The sequence below is a fragment of the Calypte anna genome, chromosome 2 (assembly GCF_003957555.1).
Source record: "Calypte anna isolate BGI_N300 chromosome 2, bCalAnn1_v1.p, whole genome shotgun sequence".
NCBI lineage: Eukaryota > Metazoa > Chordata > Aves > Apodiformes > Trochilidae > Calypte > Calypte anna.
Window position 1 is genome coordinate 81,521,773 of NC_044245.1, and position 27,649 is coordinate 81,549,421.

Below are 27,649 nucleotides of genomic sequence, written 5' to 3' on the forward strand. Positions count from 1 at the left end.
ACAGATGACTGACCCAAGGGGAATTTTACATTCTTTGGGAAGATTTTACCAAATGGTCAGTAATGATATTGTAATTCATCTCAAAACAAAGTTTTTAGGATGCTTTTGCATTTGAGGCTACTTTACAACATCCATGATTTTTCAGTGGTGGAGATACACCATGCACTGTTCACTGTAATCCTCTTCACCAAACCCTGAGTGAACAGGTCAATGGAAGTTACAATGTAGATTTGCTACACCATCATCAAGATGCTGGGGTCTATCAGCAAAGGACTAAATATGCAAAATACCTCTATTTTTGTGCTTACTTCTTGTCATTTAAATTGTTATTTCTTTAGGTATTAACCTACCAGATATTCTAAAGACTTTAAAAATTAAGTAGTCCTAAGTACTACGACCTAACACATTTTACCAATAAGCTGATGAATCATTATCTCCTAGAAACAAGTCTATTCTATTGATAAAGTCCAACAAACTGTACTTTAAAAATATTTATTAATATTACCATGTTAAAATACATAAGAGCTACTGCAGAAGTGCAGATCCCACAGCCCTTAGCACTTTGTTGCTCCATATATCAAACTGCTCTTGCATGGAAGACAGTGAGTTCCATTAGTGGGATTGTATGATCCTGGGCTGCATACAACTATGGATAAAAAAAAATAAGGAAAATGTGGGATTACACTATAGCAATAGTAATAGTAATAGTAATAGTAATAGTAATAGTAATAAAACTGGAATTAAAAAAAAAAAAAAGTAAAAATTATCCAGAATGCATCTTTATCTGCTGGAAAAAAGATCAGATTTCTTCCAGCATTCTGCTGGTTGGTTAAAAAGTTGTATATATTTTATAGTCATCTATTTATTACACTGTATTTCTTTTCATCACTTTTCACTCCATCCATTTCAGGGGATGTCTCCATCAGTAACATTTTACCATGGCCCATTATCCAATAATGTTTTAAATAAACTGCTATAGCTGCTTGTATAACTAATCCAAGACAAAACAAATCTGAAATCTAAGTTCTGATAATTACGAAGTAGTGCAAATAGAATACACCAAAATAGAAATCAGTTTATGATACAGAACAAATGTTCTGAATGAAACATTTTTTCTTGCTGGATCAAGTTATTCCATTTGATGAAATCTGTACAGTCATCTGCCAAATGACTGTCACAAGTGACTGACTCAGCATTATGTTCTTGGTAGAAAAAGCAGAATTTGTGCTATTTGGTTACAACTATCCTGAATCATAACTTCAGTTGGGCAATGGTATTCTTTCTTTAGGACAGATCTTTAATTAACAGCATTAGTATTCAGTATGCAAAGGTACTTAAGACTTCTCTTCCTTTTGCAGAGTCAGTGCTCACCTGCATATTGGGTTACCTGCTTACTGCCTGGTTAATAATGAATTCTGACTCATTACTGCACAAACCTGCAGTGTTTGGTTTCATTTATCTTTATTTGTTGAGCTGTCAGGCTTCATTCAATCCCCAGTGGCTGTTATTAGCTTGGCTGGTAATTTTTGCAGCTGCTATTGACTGAAGAGAGTTTCATAGGTCTTATGAAATGTAAGAAAGAATGAATCCTCTGCAGATGATGTCAAAACCCTGCCTTTTTTGTACATCAGTGCAAGCAGACCAAGATAGTCTTATGGGAAACAGAAAGATTTACAAATATATGTAACTAAAGGCATCTTCCAACCTTTCTGTCTGGAAAAGCAATCATCTTGTGTACCAGAGGAATAATTCTACTCTTTTATTGAAGATTATAGGCACACTTCAAATCCTCCAGACTTTCCAGTTTATTTAATTGGAGCACTGTAGGCTTCTCTTAAAATGGGATAAAAATTTTATTTCTCAGAAGCATCAACTGTTTGCTACCCAGCAGAAAGCATGAAAGACAAAACTGAAGTAGGGATCTAAAGCTTATTTACCCATCTGTTGGAAAGTTTCTTGTTTTTCTTTTCACCAGTGGAAAACTGCAATTTCAATATTTTACATACTTGCCACTTCACACCTCACAAACTGAATGTACAGAATGTCTTAATTTGTTGGTGTATCTTATAAGCTAACAAGTAGTTTGCACTCACTTCCTATTTTTAGGACTATTTCAATATTCTCTTGAATAATGTATTTCCTTTTGAACTTCAAGTTAATATGTTTCAGTAATACAAATAACAACCATATTGTGAGAAAGAACTGAAGAAAACTAAATTAGAACTGACTATTCAGTATCTAGTCTACTAAAAATACCACAGAAATCAAGCTCTGTATAGTAATAATGCAGGACAAATAATATTTCATAAAGCTAGTATAGGGCATGATATCAAACTGTGTTCCCAGAGAAGCCCTAAGCAATATATGACATTTTGTAATCACAGCTGCATCTGATTTTTTTTAAAAGAAAAAGATTTATAAAGCAGAAAAAATATATTTAGAAATTTTGATAATGTGCAAGTGACTCAGCTACCTATGTTAAGAAAAATTTAATGACAGATAATGCCTCATGAAGTTTTAACCAAAATATAATTAACTTATCCTAGAATAATGTCCTTTATTTAACATAAATAAAGCAATGTGCCCTTGTGGCCAAGAAGGCCAATGGCATCCTGGGGTGCATTAGAAAGGGTGTGGTTAGTAGGTCAAGAGAGGTTCTCCTCCCCCTCTATTCTGCATTGGTGAGGCCGCACCTGGAGTATTGTGTCCAGTTCTGGGCCCCTCAGTTCAAGAAGGACAGGGAAGTGCTTGAAAGAGTCCAGCGCAGAGCTACTAAGATGATTAAGGGAGTGGAACATCTCCCTTATGAGGAAAGGCTGAGGGAGCTGGGTCTCTTTAGTTTGGAGAAAAGGAGACTGAGGGGTGACCTCATCAATGTTTTCAAATATGTAAGGAGTGAGTGTCAGGGAGATGGAGTTAGGCTTTTCTCAGTGATGACCAGTGATAGGACAAGGGGTAATGGGTGTAAATTGGAGCACAGGAGGTTCAAGTTGAATATTCAAAAAAATTTTTTTACTGTAAGGGTGACAGAGCCCTGGAACAGGCTGCCCAGGGGGGTCGTGGAGTCTCCTTCACTGGAGACATTCAAAACCCGCTTGGACACGTTCCTGCACGATGTACTCTAGGTGGCCCTGCTCTGGCAGGGGGGGTTGGACTAGATGATCTTTCGAGGTCCCTTCTAACCCCTAGGATTCTAGGATTCTATGATTCTATGATTCTATGATTCTATGATAAAATAATATTATAAAGAATTTCTGATATTTTTATAGTCATGTTTATTTAGGACTGTTCTACAGAGGCAGAAGACTAAGTGGCATTATGAATCAGCAGTAACTCTGTGTCTTTAAGTCATTTCCTCTCTGAAATCACTTAGTAAAGGGTTCTGGCTGAGGCTTATCTGCTACCCGATTAACTATTGGCATATTTTACCACCAGTGTTTTCTGCCTGAAAGATTTCTCTAAAGATAGATACATCACACAGTGACTAACCAGGTTAACAAGTTTAATTGATTTACTCAGAGATTTAGAGTAGAAAATGGTAGTAGAAGGTGTGACACTAACTCAATATTTAATGCCATTTTAATATAAAAATTTTAATATAAAAGCAGAGGGGGAAAAACAACTGAGGATACAGTATGATATAAATGAGACTGAAGCATGGGGAAGAAAATGAATACAGGTTCTAATGCAGAAGAATTAGAATGGTAGATTATTCAGTAAGTGAACAGGCTGTTTATGCTTAGTTCACAAGTTGTGTGATGGCAGAGTGAAATAAATGATGAACTGTTCAAAGAGCACTGCACAACAGTCTGGAGGAACCAGAGCTGCTAGAATGCTACATGAAACCAGATATTCTTAAATTAGCAGAAGAAAGAGAATAGCTGTAACTGAATATCCAGCTATTTCGCTTTATGGGAAAAAAAATAGAGTAGGTTTGTTTATGAATCTTGCCATGTTCTTGGGCCTACTCCATAATCTCTTCCATTCTGTTATATCCTTATCAAGACTGAGAGACTAGGAAAAGTTGCGCTATTCAGAATGTAGTGTACTTAAATTAGAAAGTCTGAGTAACATCTGTTTCCATGTTCCAAAATAGAACCGGCCCATGTGACAGGGTAACACAGATTATAATCTGTGTTTGCAATGTATCTGTGGTGATAACCAACGACTGGAAAGAAATTTATTATAAATTTTTCAGAAAAGGAAAGAAAAATAAAAAAAAAACACAGACCAGCTCATAAGACTTCCACACTATATATATATTTCATAAATGAATGCTGCAAAACATGCAGATAAGCAGAAAATTATAAAATTTGATGTTGTTTTACAATGCAGATAGACACATTTAATTTAAAAGCAGTGGATATTGCAGCACATACACATACAATTAGAATGGAATTTAAAGCGAATACTGAAGGATTATTAAAAAGGGAAATAGGAGTTGGAGAGAAACTGCTAAAGTGATTACTCATGAGTTTGCTCTTACAAAGACTTCAATAAATATTTCTACTACTAAGGTTATCAGAAAAAGTCCCAGTGAACTATGCTGATGACAAAACTGGGAGAAACTGTGGATATGTGCAAGATTTTAATAGACAAGAATAAATAAAAGAAGGAGAAAGGCATGTGTATGTTTTTGAAGAGGACTGTGAGCAAGATCAGTCACAATAAAAAGAGGAAGTGTGGTACTGTGGTACTGTTACATCATTTGAGAAAGAGGTTCTTAGGACTGAAAAAAAGCACTAAAGACATAAAAGGCACTGGCAAGAGCTCATCTGAAAAGCCATGTTAAATTCTAGTCACCTCTGTGCAAGAGTATTAACCTCAAAGTAGGGTGTGTTTCTGAATGCAAGCACTTACAAAAGCAGATAGTAGTTGACTTGCTCTAAATATAAAATAGGAAACAAACAAAAAAAAATCTACTTAAGTTAAAGAACCTTGTCCCCAGCAGAGCAAATGAGTACGTATTTTCAATCAATTTAGACTGAAAGCTTAATCTTCTAACCACAAAGTATCTAAAGAAAATAACTCCTCAATTGTTCTACAATGGACCTTGAAACTACTTTAACTGGATTACAGAACCTTGTTCCTACAGCTACAAGGGAAACTCTTGATAACCCAACAAGCTGATCCCTGCTGTACTTCCATGGACATGTGTTTATCAAAATGTTTCTCTGAGTAAGTCCATCTTTCATAAAAAGCTTTGCCACTAACAAAGATATACAAAAAAATACTTTATTTTCTAGTTAAGTAATAGGGACTTTAGGAAATCACAACTAATACTTCCATGTGAACATGGTCCCCTGAGAACTACTGCATGAAGTCTGATGCATTGAAAACAAATGTAGAGAACCCTATAGTGGGTGGTAATCAGGCTGAACAGAGGCCTACCAAGCATGACCAAGCATGACCAAACTAGAGGTGGTTTAGTTTGAGTCAGACAGCATCAGAAAAAAAATTGGTCAGAGTCTTCTAGGATATACAAAAGCTTGAAGTTAACAGAATCATTTCCAGATCCACTGAAAAATAACAAGAAGTACCTGGTATAAACTACAGCATGGGAAATGACATAACTATCTTAGAAAAAAGTTTTCTAGTGGAAAGGATGTGCAGCACTGTTTACTATTCTGTAAACTGTGGAGATTTGTGCAACCTGGTCTAGTGGAAGGTGTCCCTGCCCATTCAGGGGGGTTGGATCTTGATCATCTTTTGCGGTCCCTTCCAACCCAAACCATTTTATGATTCTGCTGAGTTATATTTCCTTAGGAGTCTGTGTAGTCTTCTGAGATTTTCAAGATCATGCAGGATACATCTGTCAGAATAACTGGAGCTCCTATCTTTCCTTGAGGTAGAACAATAAGCAGAGGACCCTTCCAGTTTTACTGCCTAGATATGGTGTTTGTGATTCTGGGAAAGAAAATTACTAATTTTACCAAGAGGTCAACTATGGGGTGTGTTTGACCATACTGACATGCTGACAGAATGACATCCACCACTATGGGAAAGCCTAATCAGCCAAGTTTCAGGCCTGACTGTTTCAGATGCTTGGGTACCTTAGGTGTGAAAGTTTGCCCTTGTATCTGCCAAAGAGGTGTCTGTTACCATCCCAGATGAATAAGGATCAGCTTCTTAGGCTGACACTGGTTTAGGGTTATGTAGAGTTTCTGTCTAATGCAGGAAGCAAAGGACCATGGCAGCTAAGAAAATAATTTTGCTTTTTACTACTAGTGTCAAATAGTCACCTGAGCTAACATGAAAATTGTGTTTTGAAGAAAAAGGTTTTAAACTAATAAAACTTTAGAATTACTTTAGAATGGAGCAAAATATTCTGAGAGAAAGCCTAAAACAAATCTGCAGTCCATACAAAACAAATCATCCTCAAGACATGCTTTTCTGAACTTGATTTTCATGTACCTATCCTAATATTCTGTGTTACAATAAATGTAATAATTTTGATGTTTTTATATATATATATTCCAGATATTTTCCACTTTTTGCTAGAAGACATAGAGCAAAAACTTTAAGTTCCTTTGATAGAGAAAAAAAATTAGAAAAAAATAACAACATACAAAAAAATTAGAAAAAATTACAACATTTTGCATGATCTGCAATTTCTACAGTTCTATTTTCTTTCATGCTGTTATTATTTCTTTTCGAAGTGTATTCTATTCTTTCAACTACCATTCAATAGGTAATACAGAATTTTCCTTCATCATTTGTAGTTCTGTAGGGAATAATCCCATCAAAAGCTTGACTACAGATTTATTCTCCATGAGTCTATGTTGAGACTCCAGGCTCAATATCTGAGAATCATATGAGTAACCTTTTCTTGGGCGAAATGCAGGCTGGCAAAACCACTCTTTTAACACCAATCCATTCCTTAGTATCTATGACTCATTTTAATATAAAGACTGACAAAAAATGTAATTCTTGCCCTCCCTTTTCTTGTTCTTGTAAATAGATCACAAATATTTTAAAATTTAACTTTATTCTGCAAAGCCATAAAGAGTGATTGCTTTATCTGTTATTCTTATTTTATTCCAATCTGGAATGTGGCATTTAAGTTTTTAATTAGATTAAAACACTGTGTTACTTATAAATTTAAAAACAAAAATAATTGTCATGTTTGCCTCACCATAAAACAGTGAGGGTCATCCAAGAATCTGAACCTAACGTGATGAATTTTAATTTAAATCAGTCCATAGAAATTTTGAGTCTGGCTTAAAATCTAAATCAGCATGGTCTTAAAAAGTTCTGCCTGAGTTCTAACCTAATCCAGGTTATCTTGACAGACTTGACAGGATCACAGCCAAATACAGTATAGCATAATAACAATTATCATAATAACAGCATAGCAATTTTATACAGGTAAACAGAAAAGAACTGAGTTCAATCAAAGAAAAAAAATTAACAGTAGTACAATAAATGAATTTGTCACTTACCACAACACTCTGGACAGTCTGGATGTGCCAGAGCATTCATTCCATATCCTGGATAGCAGTGATAAATCAATACTGTTTGTAGAGTACCTTCAATGTAGTATATTTCAGACAACTGTTGAAAACTTCTCCTAGCTGCCACCTGTTGCTTAAAAAATCTCTCTAGAAGTTGTTTTGCCTGAATTGAAACAAATATTTTTTTTTCAGAATCTTTGATGGAAAGACATCAGAATACAAGGAAACACAAAAGAATCTGAGTATGAATTAGTATTATGATATAAAGGATATGACACTAAATATTTTGATTGTAGCTGAATGGAAACAGGATAATCTGATATTCTCGGACATATTGGTTTTAATTTAGAAAACCTTGGTCCATTAATGTGTTGTCTGTGTCAGTGCTCAGGATTACACAAATAAAATTTTAAAAGCTAATCCATAGCAATTTTGCCAACATTAGACATCTGTAGTCCACCATCAATAGACTTGCACCTTTCCCATCTACATAGGTGCTATTATTAAGGTTTCCTCGTATTTTGGACATCCTTTATATTCCTTATTAGCAGTTTCTGTTCAATAGTCAAAAGTCTCCTTAAGCCAAGTTAAATAAGGGGATTCCATCAGTGCGGAACTAGCAGAAACAAATCACAGAAATGTTGAGAGCTCTACTACATCCCATCTACTACATCTCCCTAGCCAAAGGCTATGTTTATTCTTTGAAATCGTTTATTTTCTCTGGAATTTTGCACCATTATCTATGAAGTGATTTCCACTGGAATATTAAATATTTTGTCACAGTAGTAAAATTAAAAATTGTGACTTCTAACTGGCTAAAATATATAAAATGTAAAAAAAAAAAAACAACTCTCATTAGCAATCTGACAAAGTCTAACAATAAAAGTATCAATGCTTCATATCCAGACAGTGCATCATGTATATACAGGGATGAATTATATACACAGAGAGCTAAAAGAAAAAAGAAATTAAAAAAAAGAAACACACAAAACCAACTTTAATAGGCTTGCAAGGTCCAGTACACAAAGAAATTGGCAAAACCAAATGTATTCATGCTCTCTTAATTTGATCCTCTTGTCTGTATGAAAAAGATTAACTCTGATCATGAGCTTTCACCACAGATTTAATGGTTATTTTTTTAGTGGACAGGCTGGAAGCTGCTTAATGAGTACCATGTTATTTTGGATTCCCTCACCTTGCTGCTGGAATCCCAAAGCATGATTTTCACACCTGCTGTTTCTTGGTATTCCTTCTGTACTACCCTTCCTTTCTCCTTTCCCCTTTAAGAATCTCTGAATTAGCTAACCTAGTAAGCAAAACTCTAGCTTCTGGTTCTCTACTGTAAAAGCCAGATCTTCAAGCAGCTAAAATTCTGTCAGATCAATAATACTTTGAAGTGGCAAAAAGGCACCCACACTGCAAAAAAACCCACGTATTTGATAGTTATAAGATAGCACATGTTCAAAGTTTCCTGATTGTCTTGTCACTTTTATATATGCTCTTCATATACTGTCTTTAATGTAGACTGATAGTGTGATCTGCCTTACTCATAACAGAAACAGATTAACAATTTTAATTGCTACAAATGTTACACCCACTAAAACTATTGCAGTGATTTATTAATTAACCAAACAAAGCATGCTTCTTTTTTTATATTATTCTAATTAAGTGTGAGAGAAGCTTATAGTGTTAGTTGCATTTTCATTCTTCCACCTACTGTACCTTCTTTAGTCTATGAGATGCATCACAATCACTTTGATGACACGGTCTGTTGTGTTTTTCTCTGTCTAAGCAAGCAACTGTAACAAAAAACAATCTCTTTACAGAAAAGTTAATGAAATCGACATTCTTTTTTTTTTACTGGTTTTAAGATTCTAGTCAGTTCGGATGCAAGTATTTAGGATTTTTTCCCATGTTTCAGATGTCTAATTTGCAATGTTTTAAAGAAATCACAGAGCTTGTCCTCAAATAAAACACATTTATTCCTAATTTTCAGTATATTTGATTGTTTTTATGGAAACTCTTTATTTTGCAAATTCAAATAGCATGGAAATGTATAATTTTATACTCTTCCTAGATTTATAGTTATGTGAATCATTTCAAATGAAATAAGATATTCCCTCTCTAATTACCTGCCTGCCATTGGGGTTTTATGAAGCCTCAGCCAGGAAGAACAATATATCAAGGCAATATCTACTGCTTTTAAAGATTTTCCCTACACTTTCCCTGCACAAGCTCCTGAGCTCAGTTCCTGAGCCTCACCTACCCAATCCTTTACATTCTTGTAGGAATGTCCATAGCACAGAGAAGGAAGGCTTCAAGTTTGGATTGAGGGAAAAGGGTAGATATGTTTTAGTAACTATTTTAGTCCCAATTTGCATGGGACTACATTCCTTATCAATAGCCTAGAAATAGCATGCTATGGTGAAGGCCTGGGAAATATTTAATTGATGTGCTGGATGGCTCTCCAGAACTGACATTAGAGTAATCTGCCATTTCAACAGTAAAATTATCTGCTAACATGTGAATGTAACTCCTTACAATATAAGTTATACCTGTCTCTCTCAGAGAAGTAATTCTGAAACACCACATGCTATTTCAAAATCAGAAAAGTACTTTCTAGCTACTTAGGAACATGTAGTATAGCACTGGGTCCTGTCAAAATTTGCATCCACCTGAATCTCTAAGTGGAGAATTTCTCTTCCGTAGGTTCAAATATTCCATAAAGCCTGCACATGAACTAAATATCATGTATGTAGTTTCAATAACCTCAGGACTAACTGTAAGAAACTACTTCACTAGTAGAAAGATTAGGTTAGGTTAATAGTTGGACAGAATCAGTCAGAATCTTTAAATATCCCCTAATTTGGTGACATCTTACCAAGCCACCTAATGATTTGCTTTAGATCAAGCTAAATCAGCATTTTTGGCAACTCAGTTTTACCCCAGGCCTCCTTTAGGCTCCTTTTTTTTCTTTTTCTTTTTTTTTAAAGAAATGCAAAATCATGAAATCTCCCTCATTCACTGTTGCCACTTAAAAAGGGAAAATTATTGTTGTTCATCCCATTTAGCTTTAGTTCTTGAAAACAAGACATCCATTCTTCATCTGCTGTTTGGAATCTGTTAATAAAAGACCAAGGCACATCCATGGAGTGATTCCTATACCTTTTGTAAGTGGCTCGATGAAGCTAACCTGAGGAGCTACAGAATACCTATAGGTGCATCACCTTCCTTCTTATGGTCTTGTGCAACAATGGACATGATAATGTGTTATGATACAAAACTAAAGACATGTCCACCTATCCACAGCTACAGAAAGTTCTAAGATCTTCTGAAATCATGTAAAATATGCACTACTGAGCAGATCAATTATCTTCTTGATATTGGTATGAGTTTCACATGCAATACTTTGATTCATTTTTGCACTCAGGAAACTTAATTATTAAGCATGATACTTGCTGCAGTGCAGAAATCAATACATTCAATTAAATATAAAAATTTTAACCATTCTTAAAAAGCAAGGCAGTTTTTTACCTGAAAATGTAAAGAAGATCACATTCTGTAGACCAGCTCTCTGCATTTTTACATGATGGCACTCTGCCTTAATTAACGTAACCTCACAAGAAAGTTCACCAACAAGTCTGTTCAGTATCTGAATCAATGCTTTCTCAAAAGAAGTATTATGATAACTGTTGCAGGGGCCTGCGTGATACCGGGCTGTGAACTCATAGTAACTTTTAGGATCAGTGTAAGCTGCAGAAAAAAACGTGAAAGATTGTGAGATACATATATGAAGTAAAAAGAAGGAAAGTGATTTGTGTATTTGAAAATTAAATTGCCAATTAAGATTCTTAAATTACAAATAAAACCTATTTTGCACTCCCAGAGCATTTTTAGTGATAAAATAGGGTATGCTAAACCAGTTGGAATCAGAGTTTTACAAGTCAACATTCTTGTTTATATCTATAGGTAAGCCTTACTCCTTAATAATGTAATTTTTAATATTTTAAGCCAAAATGAAATTACAGAAAAGGGTTGGGATTATAAATGCTAAAGTTAATCATAGAAAATACCCTCTTAGTATGTGACACAATAGCTCATCTCACACACCATGGCCAGTTATACTAGTATATTATATATATTTTTCTCAACTGTCACATAAGTATTTTAAAGGGCTTAAAAGATGAATCCTCCTCCCCAGAGTTCAATAGAAGATGCAACTAATAAGATAAACAGGAATTCCTTCTTTGTGAACAGAAGGAGCTGAAAAAGCTTTTATATAGGCATGAAATTTGCTTTTATGGACAGATCAACTATTTCACCTTCACTGCAAAGCTACGTGAATACCTGGGCATCTTTTACAAATAAGCCTATGTACTCTAAAATGCATGTTTGTTGTTATTTCATGATAACCACTCTACTTACCCGAAGCTGGAGATCAACACAGCACAATGTTAAACAAAATGTAAAAGAATGAAGAATAGGTGTCATGGTGTGTGTAGAATCACAGAAAGGAGAAGGGGTTGGCAGGGAACAAAGAACAATGAAACAGAAACTGAAACAGCTGAAAGCAGAAGCAGTACATCCAAATATCCAACATAGGCAGCTCATAAGATTCTCTACCTTACTTATTTTCCCTTGCTCCTGCATATCCTAGATTTTTTTCTGTATATGTACGAAACTTGAATTTTGTATGCTAACATTCAGATTGGATCCTTAGTGAAGGATATAAATCTGAATTACTGAGAAATGTAATATTTTCCATCAAAACTGTTTCAGAAAAACCTTTTCCTTTCCAGTTCTGTCAAGCAAGCTAGCTGCCAGAAGTCATGGTTATTCTGTATGGAGGTGACTGTGCCAAAGTAAAATTAATTTACATTGGAGGTTAATTTAGGTTATTGTGCTCTACCATGTTTCTTAATGATCACTACTATGCATTTTAAATTAAAAATCATTCCTGCTGAAGGCAAAAAGAGCTCTTGTCTACATCTCCACAAGAATAAAGTATCCTCTAAAGAAGAAAAGGAGCTAGTAATGAATAAATGATGTTGCCTTTACAACCTTTGATACAAAAGTACTTAATACTAAAGCATCAAATACATTACAGTATTTGATTTCACTTACAGAACAGGAAAGAATAAGCTACAAATATAGCATAATTAAATGATACATAGTTAAAAAATAAAGTCAGGTAATAGTTAAGATACTAATATGTTTGAAATAAATCCATACAGCTGTGCTAAAAGTAATATCATAAAGAATAATTCTATTTAAAATTATACTATTTTGATGTTATTAAGGATTACTGTCTATTCAATTTGTTACATTTCATTATTTTGTATGTTTCTTTTTTAAAAAGAAATTTATTCAGGAGCTTTCTAGTAGGCCACTGAGCCTCATTTAAGGCTCTGTAAATTACATTAAATGAACTGTCTGGTAGTAATGAATATTAAAAACTGTTTCCCAAAGAAACAGACTGTCTTTATCTCTGCAAATTTATTTATAAATATGCCTATTTATTTAAAAATAGTAACACACATTTTAAAAAATAAAATTTTTTCAAGGCAACAGCAAACTTACCTGAACTAATAACTTACCATAAATAAAGTATTTTATTGTGAGGTTTTTATCAGTTTGCATTGCTGTTAGCTTATAACGAATGGAACAAGTGTAAATTCCACTCAGGTTGAAGTGCCTCAATATTAAAGTTCCTGATGGTGATATTTGCACATTGCTATTTTCTAGTAAAGACAAAAATGAAATAAATGTATTTGTCATTATGAGAAAATGCAGAAAGCAAGGGTTATTTGCTGTTAAAGTGAATTGTTATTGACTGTTAAGCTGTGCACAAAATAATTATGGGTACAGGCAAGCAATTCACTTCAAAGCCACACTTCTATTCAAACTTATATAACTTATACTTTTACTTAACTGTAAAAGCATGCTTATTTTCCTGGTATGCAATTTTAAAGAAAGATGCTGGGGAAAAAACAGCCTGACTGAAGTGCATCTTTTCACATACTTGGCAGGAGGGTGTAGGACAACTTTGTTCCTCCAGAAACTATTTGATCTTTTAATTAACTTAATTTTGCCACAAATATCACTTTGTTTAAAAAAAATCAAGTGCTGGTAAAAAGGAGTATTATTAAAAAGACTCAAAGTGTGAATTCTTTGACAAGAATGGTTTGCAGTTCTGTATTAGCCTAGGCTCTCACATTAACAACCCACTGTTTATTTTTTGATGAGGAACAGGTTTCAATCTGATGATGAACTACTCAGGATGTTAAATCTATAAACTAGAATGTCATTTGCTACTGTATGATGGAATAGCTATCAGATTATTATTGTCAGAAAAACAAAATAGATTTGAGAACTAAAGCTCTGATCTTTGCCATATCTTTTGTCGTATTTATTAACCCAAATCATAGTGGCTGAAGTCCTCTCATTACTGCTTTTGCAAAATAATTTTTCTAAAAACTTTCTCATCCCTATAGAAAGTTATGTCAGGAAAACAAGTTCTCTCCTCTTAACAAAGTGGTTTTTGCCTGCCTAACGCTGATTGTAGTACACCTGAAGTTGCCATAGAGCCAAGAACCTCTGCCGCCATAGTTTTAGTGAACCAATGTTGATACAGCAACTTGGAATACTATTAAAGCAACCCGCCCAAAGAGATTTAAACCTGTTAACTGGAAGAAGTCTGAGGTCTCCATGTTTTTCTGTTCTACAATTTTGAAACTTTAGTTTGAGTAAACAGAAGTCAGAGGAGTGAAACAAGCAATTTGTGTTAACTGTGAATCAGAAGGCTGCCTTTGGTCTGTTTTGTTACTTGAAAATATAAGACCAGAACAGTGTTCTGACAGACAGCAGTATAAACTAAGAGGAAAGCAAATAGGATTTGGAAATGCTGCCATTGTAGAAGTATGAATGGTTCATAAAGCAAATTATAAACTAAAGTAACCTATTGAACATGTTTATAAATTAATCATAATGCTTATTTTCCTTTTTAAAAATGAAATTTCACTAAAGGATAAGGAGACATGCACACACAGAAAGAAACAAACAAAAAAGAACTTGGTTTCACTGCTCAGATTTGGAAAGATATTGCTGAAGAGCCCGTCATGATCTCTAAGCAATCCTAGCTATGTGAGAAAAATAATATGTGTAAAAGTAGCCGGACATACTCTATGCAGAAAAAAATTATTTGGATTTTTCATGCTAAACTAGCAGATTAAGACACCTATTTCATTAGTGGCAGCTTTCTGAAAAAGAATGTTTAAATTGTCCATGAGCAGATTAACCAGAGGTTGAAAGTGTCAAGCGACATGAAGGGCCACCAGACACATACATAATAAGGAAGACCAAATAAAAATGTTGCTTCCAGGCTGAATGACCTAGTAACAAATGAGGTGGAAAACAACAAGGTACACAATGTTGCCTTTGTTTCACTTATTCCTTGCAGGAACCCTTTTGCCCTGCCCCAGACTCTACCAGAGTTTACAGAAGAGGCTACAGGGAGAGAGAAGTGTGATGTCAGGGACTTACTTAAGTTAGCTGAATATGCAAGTTTGTAGAACAGATTGATATATAATTGAGGATGAGAGAGAGCTGACTAATTAATGACACTTGTCTATTTTGACGGTGATGAGGTCCTTAATGACCAGAAAGACTGAAAAAAATACATCCATCATAAAAATAGGCACGGAGGAAAACCCAGGGAATCACAGGTTAGCTATCATCACCTTAGACCCTGAGAAGATGATAGAACAGATGGAATACATTTCCAGATGCATGAATACCAACTATTGAGAACGGGCTGCATCAATTTGCCATTGCCAAACCTTGGCTGGACAGCCTGAGTATCTTCTGGAATTAACCAAATGCCTCTGAGGATGAGGAGAAAACAGTAGATGTCATATACACTGAAAGGCTTCAGCAAGGATTTCAGTATGGTCCTCCAACACATCCTTGTAGCCCAACTTGGGACATATGGATTTCATGAGTGGAATACAAGATGAATGAAAAACTGCCTGCATCATCATTTTGAAGATTGGTCTACCAGGTAGCCACTTGACACTAGACACTGTGTTGAGTGTCTAGTAGTTAGAGCTTTCCTCAGGAGTGATAAAAGCAGCAGTACTGCTTGACATCTTGCCAGTGGCCTACACAAAAGGACTGAATGCTTTCTCGTCCAGTATGCAAAAGACATCAAATTGGCAGAGTGGCTGACAGACTACAGAACACAGCTGCCATACAGTGGGACCTTACATGACTAAATAGACAGTCTGCCAGCAACCTCACGAAGCTCAACAGTGGTAAATACAAAGTCCTACATCTGAGACTGAATAAGAGCAGCAACATTTGCACATGGTGACCTGGTGACTTGGGAGCAGCCCTGTAAAAAAGTTCCTGGGAGTACAGGTGGATTTTAAACTGTATATGAATCAGAAACACTTTTTCAGCGGTGTCTGAAGGCTAACTGCATACTAGGCTGCAATAGCAACAGTATATCCAGCAGGTCAAAAGAAGTGATTATTCTCTCCCAACTCTGCACTCATCTGGGCAGTCTGGAACACCATGTCCAGTTTTAAATCTTCATTATAAGACCAATAACTAATTCAAGTCAATAAGAAAGTTTTTTATATGATTAGGGAGTTGGAGCACATACAAGAGGCAGAGAAAACTGGGACTTTTACCCTAAAGAAGTCTAAAGATGGAACTGCAGTGCTTCACTACCTAAGGGGAGAAGAATAAACCGTATTTTTTAAGGGATGCACCACAAAAGGACAAGCAGCAGCATAACAAGTTGCTTATTTCAATTACAAGTTGCAATAAAGGAAATTAGTCTGTAACTGAAAAGGCAATTGGGTTAGATCACACCACCCATCATTCTATTATTTTGTCTGCTGAATACTCCCAGCTGTCTCTCTGTGCAGCAAAGAATGTTATCCTCAGTCTCAGTTGCATCCAACATGTCCTGCTCTAATACTCTTTAGATATGGCATCATTCATTACATCAATCTAAAAATATGTTTTCATTTTTTTTATCTCACCCTTTTCAGAAAAATATAACTTAATTTATATTAATTACATAGAAAAACTCGCAAAGTACCCTCAGTTACTTCATTTACATTTCCCACCCTTATAACCCTCATGAGGCTTTGGGTAGGAGGAGCAGGGGAAAGGAGACAGGGTGTGGGGTACATGTAAGAAAAGAATTGCTTACCTGAAGAAAGACTACCAGCTGGTCCATTCCATTGAAATACTGGATCAATAAGTTCTAAGTTTCGCAGATGATGTGTAACACATAAAATACATGGACTGTTGTGATTCACCTTGACATAAACTTTAACTGAAAGAAACCCAAAACATTATCATTAGCATCAAGCATTTATCAATTATGTCCTTACAGTGAGATATACAAATTTCAAGACAGTGGCTCAACAATAATCTTGAATAGAGTTCTAATTTGGGGACTGGTTCCGTTAACTCTACCATCAAGATGAAATACAAAATAGAACAGCATTGTTTTCTATGTAAACTAAATTTGAGGTAATTCTATCTAGTTCTCAGCTTATCTGGCTGTGTAAACAAGGATCACAGTGCACTGGGACATCACTTAGCAGGTTCTACTAAGCATGGGCTTCTGCAGCACTGTCTCAGTTGGTCACCAACACGTGGAGAGAGTGAAGTTTCAGGATACTCAGATATGAAAGTTCACTGTTTACATTCTATTAGCTATTGCTTTTTACCAGTGCACAATGTATTTGCATAAAAAGGGTTTAGTGTTCTAGCTTACTACATGGTGACCTGCCTATTGTTTAATTCAGATGAGACAGGAAGAAAACTAAGCAAGGTGAGGATTTACTTAGTTTCATGGTAAAGCAAGCGTGCATGTCTTGCATGCAATTTGTAATGTACAAGTGCTTCTAGATCTTCAGTAAATTGTGACTGCTGTAGTCATAATCACTTCCACAATACACAGCATTTCACTGTGCACAATTTGTTTTGCTTCCCTTCCCACTGATGTTCTGCAAAGCATTTATCTTCTTCAGAAGCATGGGAAGCTAAATATTTATGCTCCAGTGAGGCCTAGCATATACCATGGTCTGTGTCAGGCTAACCTAATACCAGTGAAAAGCTACAGATAGTATAAAACATTACATTTATGACATCTGTGATTTGGACAGTCTGATTAATAATTACAATTGAGTTAAATAAGCAAATTACCATGATAGTACCTTACTACTGACTCTTTCAGATTCCCTCCAAGTAGAAAACAGTTCAAATATTTCTTGCAGGAAGGGATTAATGATCAAAAAACATTTTCACTTTTCCAGTGTGGCAACTGGTAGTAAAGATACCAAGGTTTTCTCTCCTCACAAAGTATGACAGTTCATTTATATTAACATCTTAAAAGCCTCTTGCATTCACATTACAGTAAGAAGTTGTTCAAACAGAATAAATACTTATATGTAACAATGAATACATAAGAATTATTTCAGAGTCTTTATAGTCTTAAGATCAGAAGGTAAACCAATCCCAGCTAATAATCAGTTTTTTACAGTAGCTTATGTAACAAAAAGCAGAAAAGCATGTTTTCTTTTGTACAATAGTAAATCATGGAGACAGATGTCATTTGCAAGTGTTATTTCAGTTTTTAACCACAAAGCATGAAAATTAATACGAATTTTACATGTTAATGCAACTGCCAATATGACTGGGGCTTTTCCATTGAAAATCCTTAATACTGCTCAAAATTTCCTAACTGACTGGCTTTTGTAATAATCTATTGGGACAAAATTGTACACACTGTGTATCTCTCTTCACATTTTCTATTTCCTCAAAGTCACTTTGTTCTGTCTTGCATCCATAATAAAAAGTAACAAAATTATGGTGACATTATTATTGTAAACTAGATGGTAAATTCAGTCTCACTGCTGCAAATATCCATGACAGTTTTCTAAAAAAGTAACATAGCAATAACATAGCAGAAGTGCATCTGATAGAAAATAATGGCTGAAAAAACAGCTACAGGTATAACCTAATTCTTCTTTTAAAATTAAGTATTACTCTTTTAAATAAATTCTTTGCTACCTATTTTATTTGATTATTTTCTCTCCACTATAAAAAAATTATCTAAGATAGCAATCCAAAAATAATTCACTTATGTCATGTATTTTAAAAGTATAGGATTTTAATAGTGTAGCTTTGTATTTAACCCAATTTTGGTGAAAAAATCCTTCAAAGCAGAGATGTTGCCCTGCATGTCGAAAGAACACTGGAGCCAAGTTTAGTAATGGTCTGTCCCATTCTTTATTAATACCATAATCTTTAGAAACAAAGTTGGAAGAAAACATTTTAATCTTGTCTTCTAACTTTCAAATTGCCCTCTGCCATTCCAGTCGTAGCCATGTTTACAGACATGACTCACAATCAGAAGACAGAGATATGTTGATATACTGATAGGATGAACCTTTAGACCACTCATAGACTTTATTTAATATCAATGCTAAATGATATTGTAAGTTAAACTACTAAGAGAATCCCCCAAAGAAACAACAACAACAACAAACCAAACATTTCCCAGAATTGTTGCACCTCGGGATAAAAAAAATTCATATGTCTAAGAAATCAGATAAAAAAATTTTTTTTTTTTATATTGTATTTTAGGATTCCCCTAAAAAGCAGAAATACAGTTTCTAGATATGCTACTAGTAAAGCTATAACTAGAAAATACATATGGAGAAAACTATGGGGAAAAGTATTACCAAAACCAAGCCAGAAATGTGCATTCAGAGAAATAGCAACATGAGTAATATAGGACAACCAGTAACAGCCTAGTCTTTAATTTGATTTTCATATTTTCGAATAATTGTTTTGTTTAATGAAAGAGATAGTACTAGTTAAGGAGAAAGTGTTATTATGTTCTGGAGTAAGATGATTTAATTTAGAACACAATTAATTCTTTTCTCTTTATTTTGTTTTTTAGGGTATAATATAAATTTCAAGTCTCAGGTTCTATCAACGGAAGTAAGATGAAGTCAAAACACCTACAACAGCAAAAAAGCAGCACTTCAGAGCAAAATTCCTACAGGCAGCTGGAAGATTATACATAACACTGGTATTTTTATAACAATAAAAAAAATTCTCTTCAATCCATAAAAAATATAAGTAAGAATAAAAAAGCTACAAAAATTAAATAACCTATTAAGTATACATAAGTCAGTACAGAATTGCAATGAATTAAATAGCTTAAAACCATTTAAAGCAGTTCAACAAGGGATATGATAAAGAAAGGTCTTGGTAAAAAAAAATATTTTCACTAAAACTTGTTACACTATGTTTAAAGTAAAATACCTGGAAACGTGGCAGATCCCACTATTTTTAAGCTACTGCATCTTGACCCCGCACTTCTTAAAAATCTCTTTGAGGACTGAACTGTTACAAGATAGAACAATAACATTAATACAACAGTATAATTTATCTGAAAAAGCAAGCAGCATACTTTTTAGATCAATGTACATTCTTAATTGTTCATCAATGGATATTAAGTTAATACTTACCTAATGTCTTATATGCATGATTTGAGAGTCACAATACATGACTTGCATTAAGGTAACAAAAACCAGTGACAGTGGACAGATACAGAAAAAACATTCTAAACACATTTCAGTTTAGATTTAAATATATTACTTTAAAAAAGAAAACGATTGCATTTTAAATTAAGACTGTTCCAAATGGGGAGAATGGAGATCTGCACTGTCTAAAATGAGGCTAAAATTTAGCTGCCTTGTTATGATAACTTCAGTCGGGATATCAATCAATGTGTATACCAACCATTAATGAAATAATGAGCTTTGGCTCTGTCATGATTGTGATTTTCTGAATTTCCCCATTAAAAGAAATATAAGTTATTTTAATGGCTATAATTTGAATTTCTTTTCTTCTAAATAGAAATTAAAAATACATTTGTAATTTTTGCAAAGCTTTGAAGACACACACGGCTTCTGAAAGAAAACTGAAGTATCTGTCAGGTTGACAGTCTAGTACAAGTCAAATCCAAGGTTTTTTTACAGAGTTTCCAGAGGTACAGAACTGAAGCCAGCAGATAATGGCTATTAGACCTCTCAGCATTTTGTGTTCTTTGTCTCCACCTCCTGCTTGAAAGAAACTCAGGATACTGAGAGTTAAGGTATGCTCATGATTTCTAATTCTTTCAGATAATCTGTGAAATAAAGTAAATAACAAAGAATAGGAAGTCCTGACTAAAAAGAGAGCAATAAAATACTGAATATAGTAGCAGCAATTATTTAATGATGAGCTGAGTAATTTTGTGGTACCAGACTAGTGCTTATCACTAAATTAGGTTCAATATTCCAAAACTAAAAGCAGCAATAAATACTCTGGTAAACTGCTTACAGATTAAGGTTTTTATTGAGAGCAATGAGAGAGGGGTCGAATCTCATCTCTGGTTTGATTTATCTTGATGTAAGCAATAATGGGAAATTATCCATTCCATCTATTATACAAATGGTAACTATACTTCTCTGCAGAAAAAAGGAATCAAAGATTTTTCAGGACAAAATAAATAAGGTAAATAAAAAAAAACTGTCTGTACTTTTAATTTCAGAATGTGGCTATAGTATGCCATTGAAGATACTTAAAAAGTAGAGAGAAATAAAGCCTTGCTTGAGAAGAAAAAAAAATCACCAAACCCAAACCAACCAACCAAAAACCATCAAAAAACTAAAACCAAACCAACAAAACAGACTTCACCACTCCCAAAAAGGAAAAAAAACCAACCCCCCACAAATTAAAACTGGGATATGATAATCAGAAGAGTAGTTTCAGATTTGATGGATTAGTAGCTTAATTTACTTTGTAGTATTTCTTCACTGTGTACCACTTCCACAACTTTGCTGGAGGAACTTTTAAAATAATTTAATTTTCCCAAAAGACCACCTGGAAGGAACAGAGGTTTTATTGAAAAACAAAATGGATTCAGTTTTTCTCACTGGAATATTTATACTAAGTCTTTTAAAATTCTGCTGCATTGGAAGAAACAAAACTAATTTTTTAGTAACATTTAGCTCCCAAAAGAATGAGATGAGATTCTCCATTAACAAAAATCAGCATATGCTTTGATTTTAATAAAAGCATACTAATTTATAGCAAATTATGATTCCTACCTGAAAAACAGCCCATTTTAAAATGCCTTCTGCCACTATTATTTATAAATATTTTAAGAACTGAGTTTGTGTATCGTAATTGGAAAGGAAAAACAGAATTATTGAACACATATTAATGACAGAAAATTGAAAAAAAATCTTATACAGAAAGTATTCAGATCCAATCTTACAGAGAAAGTACTGAAAGTATTCAAAGCCCATGAGAAGGCAACTGGATAAATTAATCTAGAAAAGTTAAGCACTGGAAACTGACAAGTTATGAGCAGATATACATAACTATATGAGATGTTTAGGTGCTTCTTAATGCAGAAAGAATAATATTTTTTTAACAATAATAATTTAAACCCAAAGATGGAGCTCTTGAACTGTCTATTTGAAAGGAACTAGAAAAAGTGGAAGTAATTGGTTACTTAAGGATAATAATTTAAAACTTCTGGAATTTTTTTTTTCGCAGCTTCAATGGCAGCCCAGGCTAGACTATGAGAAAGGCAGCTTAAATGCTCTCTCATTGTTTCATTTGCATAGAAGCCATTTCAGTCAAAAAAGGTTTCTGTCTGTGTATGAAACGTAACTCTTATACATTCTTTCCCTCCCTTTCTATGCTGCCTTTATAATTGTTTTAAGGTTTTTTTTTTTCTTTTTCAGTTTTCCTACTTGAATTCCTTTGCTACCCTAATCACATACTATTTCAATGGTACTTTCTGCAACTGTTTCTAACAAAAATGATCAGGTTCTCACTCTCAATTTTAAGAGTGCATACAATCAGCCTAAAAAGATTTTCATAGAAAGAAAAAAGTATTAAGAGGTGATCAAGTGCCACAGCAAGAGCAATGAAAACAATAAAGGACAAGGCAAGTGCTTAAACTGCAGTTTAAAGTCATGCAATATATCACTCCAACCCTTCAGTTTGAACCTGCACTTAACAAGCAGTGAGAAAAGCTAAGTTTCATTCATTTTTTAGAAAAGTGATACTTCTGAATTAATTACAAGAAGTAAATTTTTTAAGCAGACCAAATGCACTAGAAACATATTTAGTCTGATTCCTCATTGTGTTTTACTTCTTACAGGCATAATAGAAGACATGAGCAACATTTTGCAGAATAACACAGATGAAGAAATAGCATATTTCATCACTACATGATACACAGAAGTCTAGACTAATTCATCCCCAAATCCAGACTGATTCAAACTGCTCAGCCACCTAAAGAGCTATTCCTGAAGACTGGAATTCAAAGGTACATTTGCCATACAAAGTAGCTATGCTGAGGACTTTAAAATCTGAAGGAGTTTGATTCAACAGCTTTACTACTAATATATGCCATCAAAACAGGCCCAAGATCCTGTAGAGAGTTGTGTAAAATACTAACATCCTGTTGGATGCATTTTAAATCTACTTGACAGATGTATAAATTCTAACCAAATACTGTGAGAAATGGCACTCATATTTCTAAGGATTTCTGGCTATGGGGAAGAGAACAAATTCAAGATCAGGGGTAGCAGGTGGATTGTACCTTCTCAGACAAATCAATGCTCCTGCTTCTTCCTGGTTGGAAGGAGTTTCAAGTGTGCCAAGCAACGAGGAATCTCTTCCCCACTGCTTGCCAAAAGACAAAATCTGGGTAGATTATGACTGACCAAATCAGCATTCATTGCTACGCCCACTGAGTTGCAAGTGAATGCTATTCACTCACTTAAATTTCATATAAATTATATTCTACTGTTTCACAAAGTATTTTATTCTCAATCTTTTAGTCTTAAAATGAACATTACACTTGCAAAATCAATTATCTTCAAAACAATTAATCACAAAATTAAATTTGGTCTGAAAATGGTAGTGGCAGTAAACAGTTTGAAGCTTAAATAAACAATTGATTTATTAATTAATAAAATGTTGTATTACTAGATGTAAATAGGCATAAAATTAATTTATCTAGAAATGAAAACGCTATGGATAGGAAAATTTGTATTTTAGTTATAGTAATTGCTAAAAGTTTTTTTCAAAGAAATTATGTTTTCAGATAAGTTTTGTAAATAGATTTCTGCACTAAGGAGTATATAAATAGCAATGCTACTTATTTGTTTTTGCTCAGTTGTTCTAATCGTCAAACTTTTCTATATCCAAGTATTTTAATTACATCTAGCATTTCTACATTGCCTATTGAAAGTAAGTTCTAAGCAAAAATACTACCATTTCTGCCATTTCTATTACTAATCATATGAAAGGAGAAACCAAACTTCAGTTTGTGTTTCAGTTAAGTTTAAATCTTTACACAAAAGTCTGCCAGATATGAACCATATTATGATTTTCAAATAGGCCTTCATATTTTCTGATATCTACATCACTAATACATTTCATAAGTTTAGAAGGAGACCTTTTCCTTATCATATTGGAAGCTAAAGTTTAGAATGGTGTTCAGTAAGATGGAAACTTCCTTCAAATGGGTCAGAAAAGTCAAATGCAATTGAGCCATTTTAAGAAACATGCTCCACATTGTCCTCAAAAAAGTTTAATTATTCACTTCAGAAAAACAAACCAAAAACCAAAATTGTCCACATTAGTAAACAAGGAAACAAAATGAAAAATCCTTTAAGAAGGTGTTCCACATTCTCTGCATTAGTCTGAACTCAGACTGAACACCCCAATGCAATATATAAAGTAAGTGCCTGTTTTGGAATTGATAATGCTTATTATGCCTGCTAAAACTAAAGACAGAAGGAAGACTGCAACAAGGTGTTGTGAATATATACTATACTAAAATACTGCCCATGGATTTTCTTTTTTTTTTCTTTTTTTTTTTGTGTGAGAGAATAAAATAATTTCAAACTTCACCTCTGATCTTGTTCCTCCAGAAAAAGACCTTGACTTTCTAAGCAAATTGGTGAAACTCAATCATAATTAGATTACAGAATAATAAGATCTGGCAAGTATGCACATGAATGCACAGACTAAATAATCTAATTTAATAGTATCAGAAAGCCTAAGTGAATTACTATGTCCAAGTTTCAAAACCTCACTAGGAAGAAGAGACTGTCATTTCAGTGTATTCCCAGTCTTAAGACTTGAGAGGCCATACAACCGGATTTCCAAATTGGTGCGGGCTGACAGCTGCAATTACATACACAGCAGATACAAGATCAGCATTAATACATCAGGAATGCAGTCTTGGTATCCTACCACAAACTATTTCTGTACCTCTGAGCCTTCTACAAAGTGATGCAGCTCTTTCAGTTGAGTACCAAAGACACCAGGTACTCAGGGACAATGTATCTCGCCCTCCTGTGGTGTTAGACTCCCTCAGGCAAGCAGCTTCCTTGGTGCATAGGAAGGAGAAAAGTTCCTCTCCCCAGCAATCACTATTCGTTTTTGAATGAAATAAAATATTACGAGGATAATCTTTAGGCTTTCCTGCATCAGTGTTCACCTCCAAAGACAGAAAGTAAAATTAATCCCACTGGTGGATATGATGGGTATATTGTGAGCAACCCCACTGACAAATATCTAACAAAACCCACAGGGGAAAGCTGGATGTCAAAATGCACAGGTCCCATCTTATGGAACAGCACACCTGCTATCAACACAAAACTACCAGGCTGTAAAGAATGTCATATATGCAACAACATAAACATATGGGTGTGCAAGAGAGCGAATAAACGCATGAGGAATGGCTGAGGGAAATGGGGTTGTTTAGAACTTAAGGAGGCTGAGGGAGACCTTATCGCTCCCTGCAACTACCTGAAAGAGGCTGTAACAAGGTGGGGTTTAGTCCCCTGTCCGAAGTTACAAGCGATAGAACCAGAGCAAGTGTCCTCAGGTTGTGCCAGAAGGGGTTTAGATTGGGTATCAGGAAAAAGTTCCTTCACTGAAATGGTTACTAAGCATTGGAACAGGCTGCCCGGAGAAGTGGAGTCGCCAGCCCTGAAGGCATTTAAAAGACAAGATATGGTGCTTAGAGAAGTAGTTTACTCGGCTGGCGGTGCTAGGACAACGGTTGGACTCGATCACCTTAAAGATCTTTTCCAACCAAAACGATTCTACGATTCTGTGATTCTGTGACAAAGCCACGGGCAGTTGGGGCACTCAGGAAAGACTGTGAAGTTAAGGTCCGATGCTCTAGGCAGGGCAGGGGCAGCAAAGAGCGCCGCCTCCCCCAAGCTGCGGGACGGGTGCGGCCTGTGCCTCGCCCTCGCCTTTCTCGGCACCTGCGCAAGCACCGGCGTGATGCGAGAGACACTCCTGCGACGGCTGCCGGGCGGCTCCCCCCAACCCCGCCGGACGATACCTGCCGGGGGTGCCTGCAGCAGGAGGAGCAGAAGAAGAAGAAGGTGGAAGAGGAAGCGGCGAGCCGGGAGGCGGCGGGGGGCGGTGGTTGCCCGGCGGCAGCCCCGAGCCCTGCCATGCGCTCCACGCCACATCGCAGAAGCCCCGGGCCCCTCTCCCCACCGCGGGGGCTCGCGGCAGCCGTTACCCGGGCCCAACGGCCGCAGGGCGAGGCGCGGCCGGGCGAGGCGAGGGGAGTGGCGGTGGCGCCGCGCCGGGACGGGCAGGGCGGGAAGGGAAGGGCGAGCCGCCGAGGTGGAAGTGGCTTCGCCGGCCTCCGACCTTCCCTGCCGCGACCTGTCAGGGGGGAAAGCGGCGGCGGGGCTTTCCCAGCCGCAGTACGAAGCGCTGCGCTTGTGTCTCTGTCGAAGGAGGGGGAGTAGGGGGGCTTTCACATCCTCAAACCCCAGGGAAACATCTGCCGCCGAGGTGGCTCGATCCTCAGTCGTCCATCTGGCAAATGGTACATAATTCATCCCAATCGATAACGCGGTAGCACTCCGCTCAAGGGGCGACGTCTTCCAAACAGCCGAGCGGTGGTGCAAAAGCTGCACCTGGGGGCGGCCAAGGAGGCAGCGAGCTGCCTGCCTGCGGCCTGCAGTTGTTCCTGAGGGAAGAGCAAGGAAGTTTGCCTTGCAGAAGTAAGGAACTGCGCTGATCTAGTCAGTGTCATGAGCATTTACGGCTGTGCTGCTCAGCCCTTACTGCTCTGCTACAAAAAGGCTCGGGAAGCTCTCAGGACTTGAGCTTATTCATGCTGCGTAAGAGTATTTAATTTGTTGTAGGTTAGAAAAGCGGTGTTTTGAAAGATTGGATGAGGGAAAATAGAATTATTTGGGAAGCAAATAAAGTCTGACAAGAAAGTTTCACTCTCTTGGAAATTTTGGTGTATTGTTACTGGGCCAGAGTAGAATAGCTGTTTATATCAAAGGACCAAAAAGACTCCATAGGACTCCTTAAAGAAAGCAAAAGGCAGGCATTTAGTAAAGAGGACTAGCATAGATGCATGACCGATATTCTTCCTTAAAGCATGGGATCACTTCTGAAAATTGACAGTAAACATAATTCAGCCTCATGTCATAAGATTACTTTCCAGGATAATCTGGACAGAATATCTGTCAATAAAATCCAAAATAAAGCTTTAATTGCATCTCATTCTGCATAATAAATGGAGCAAAATGGAGCAATGAGTATGCCTTGCAGCCTTTCATGCTTTTTTACCTGGCTTCCTTGTCTTTGCTTCACCTCTTTCTGGAGCTTTCCAGGAGAAGCTGAGCAGGGGGTCTGAAATGTCACGTCTGCAACACTGCATGCTATTTATAGTATAAAACTGAATATATTTGATGTGAAAATTACTGAATGTCAGTAAAGAAAGCAGTAGGACATTTTAAGGGTTTGTTAGAGGCAGAGGACAAACTTGGAAGTATCTTTTCACTATCTTGAATGTAGAAGTATGATAGTGGACACAAGTTGTTTCAGACAAAGGATTATTTGTTTTCATAAGGTTACCTTAGCCTTGCAATGCTAAAACTATATATAGTATTATCTGCTGTCAGTTTTTACCCATTGTAGGTCTCATGACCTGTAGATGAAATTTGTCTTAATAAAAGAAAAGTTTTTTCATTCAGTTATTCTCTGCTCTATCAGCAAACTACTTCAAAGAAAAATCACCATGGTCCTGCATCATG

The 27,649-nt window shown here is 35.7% G+C and overlaps 1 protein-coding gene across 1 annotated transcript; it reads right to left on the bottom strand.

The window, feature by feature from the left end:
• Nucleotides 1–554: 554 nt before the first annotated feature.
• Nucleotides 555–27,528, bottom strand: ZPBP (zona pellucida binding protein). The gene is made up of 9 exons (XM_030444665.1): nucleotides 27,525–27,528; nucleotides 25,924–26,568; nucleotides 19,812–19,892; nucleotides 16,678–16,803; nucleotides 13,052–13,195; nucleotides 10,989–11,207; nucleotides 9,177–9,253; nucleotides 7,443–7,617; nucleotides 555–646 (listed from the first exon to the last, which is right to left on the bottom strand). Exons 1-9 carry the CDS (start codon nucleotides 27,526–27,528, stop codon nucleotides 555–557), a joined length of 1,563 nt encoding a protein of 520 aa, XP_030300525.1.
• Nucleotides 27,529–27,649: the final 121 nt, after the last annotated feature.

Bases quoted from the DNA above. Each gene is read 5' to 3' on its own strand.
- ZPBP (XM_030444665.1), bottom strand. The intron at 9,254-10,988 runs GTAAAAAACTGC...TTTTTGTTACAG, and splicing joins GATCTTCTTTACATTTTCAG to TTGCTTGCTTAGACAGAGAA. The intron at 647-7,442 runs GTAAGTGACAAA...TTTTATCCATAG, and splicing joins AGACTGTCCAGAGTGTTGTG to TTGTATGCAGCCCAGGATCA.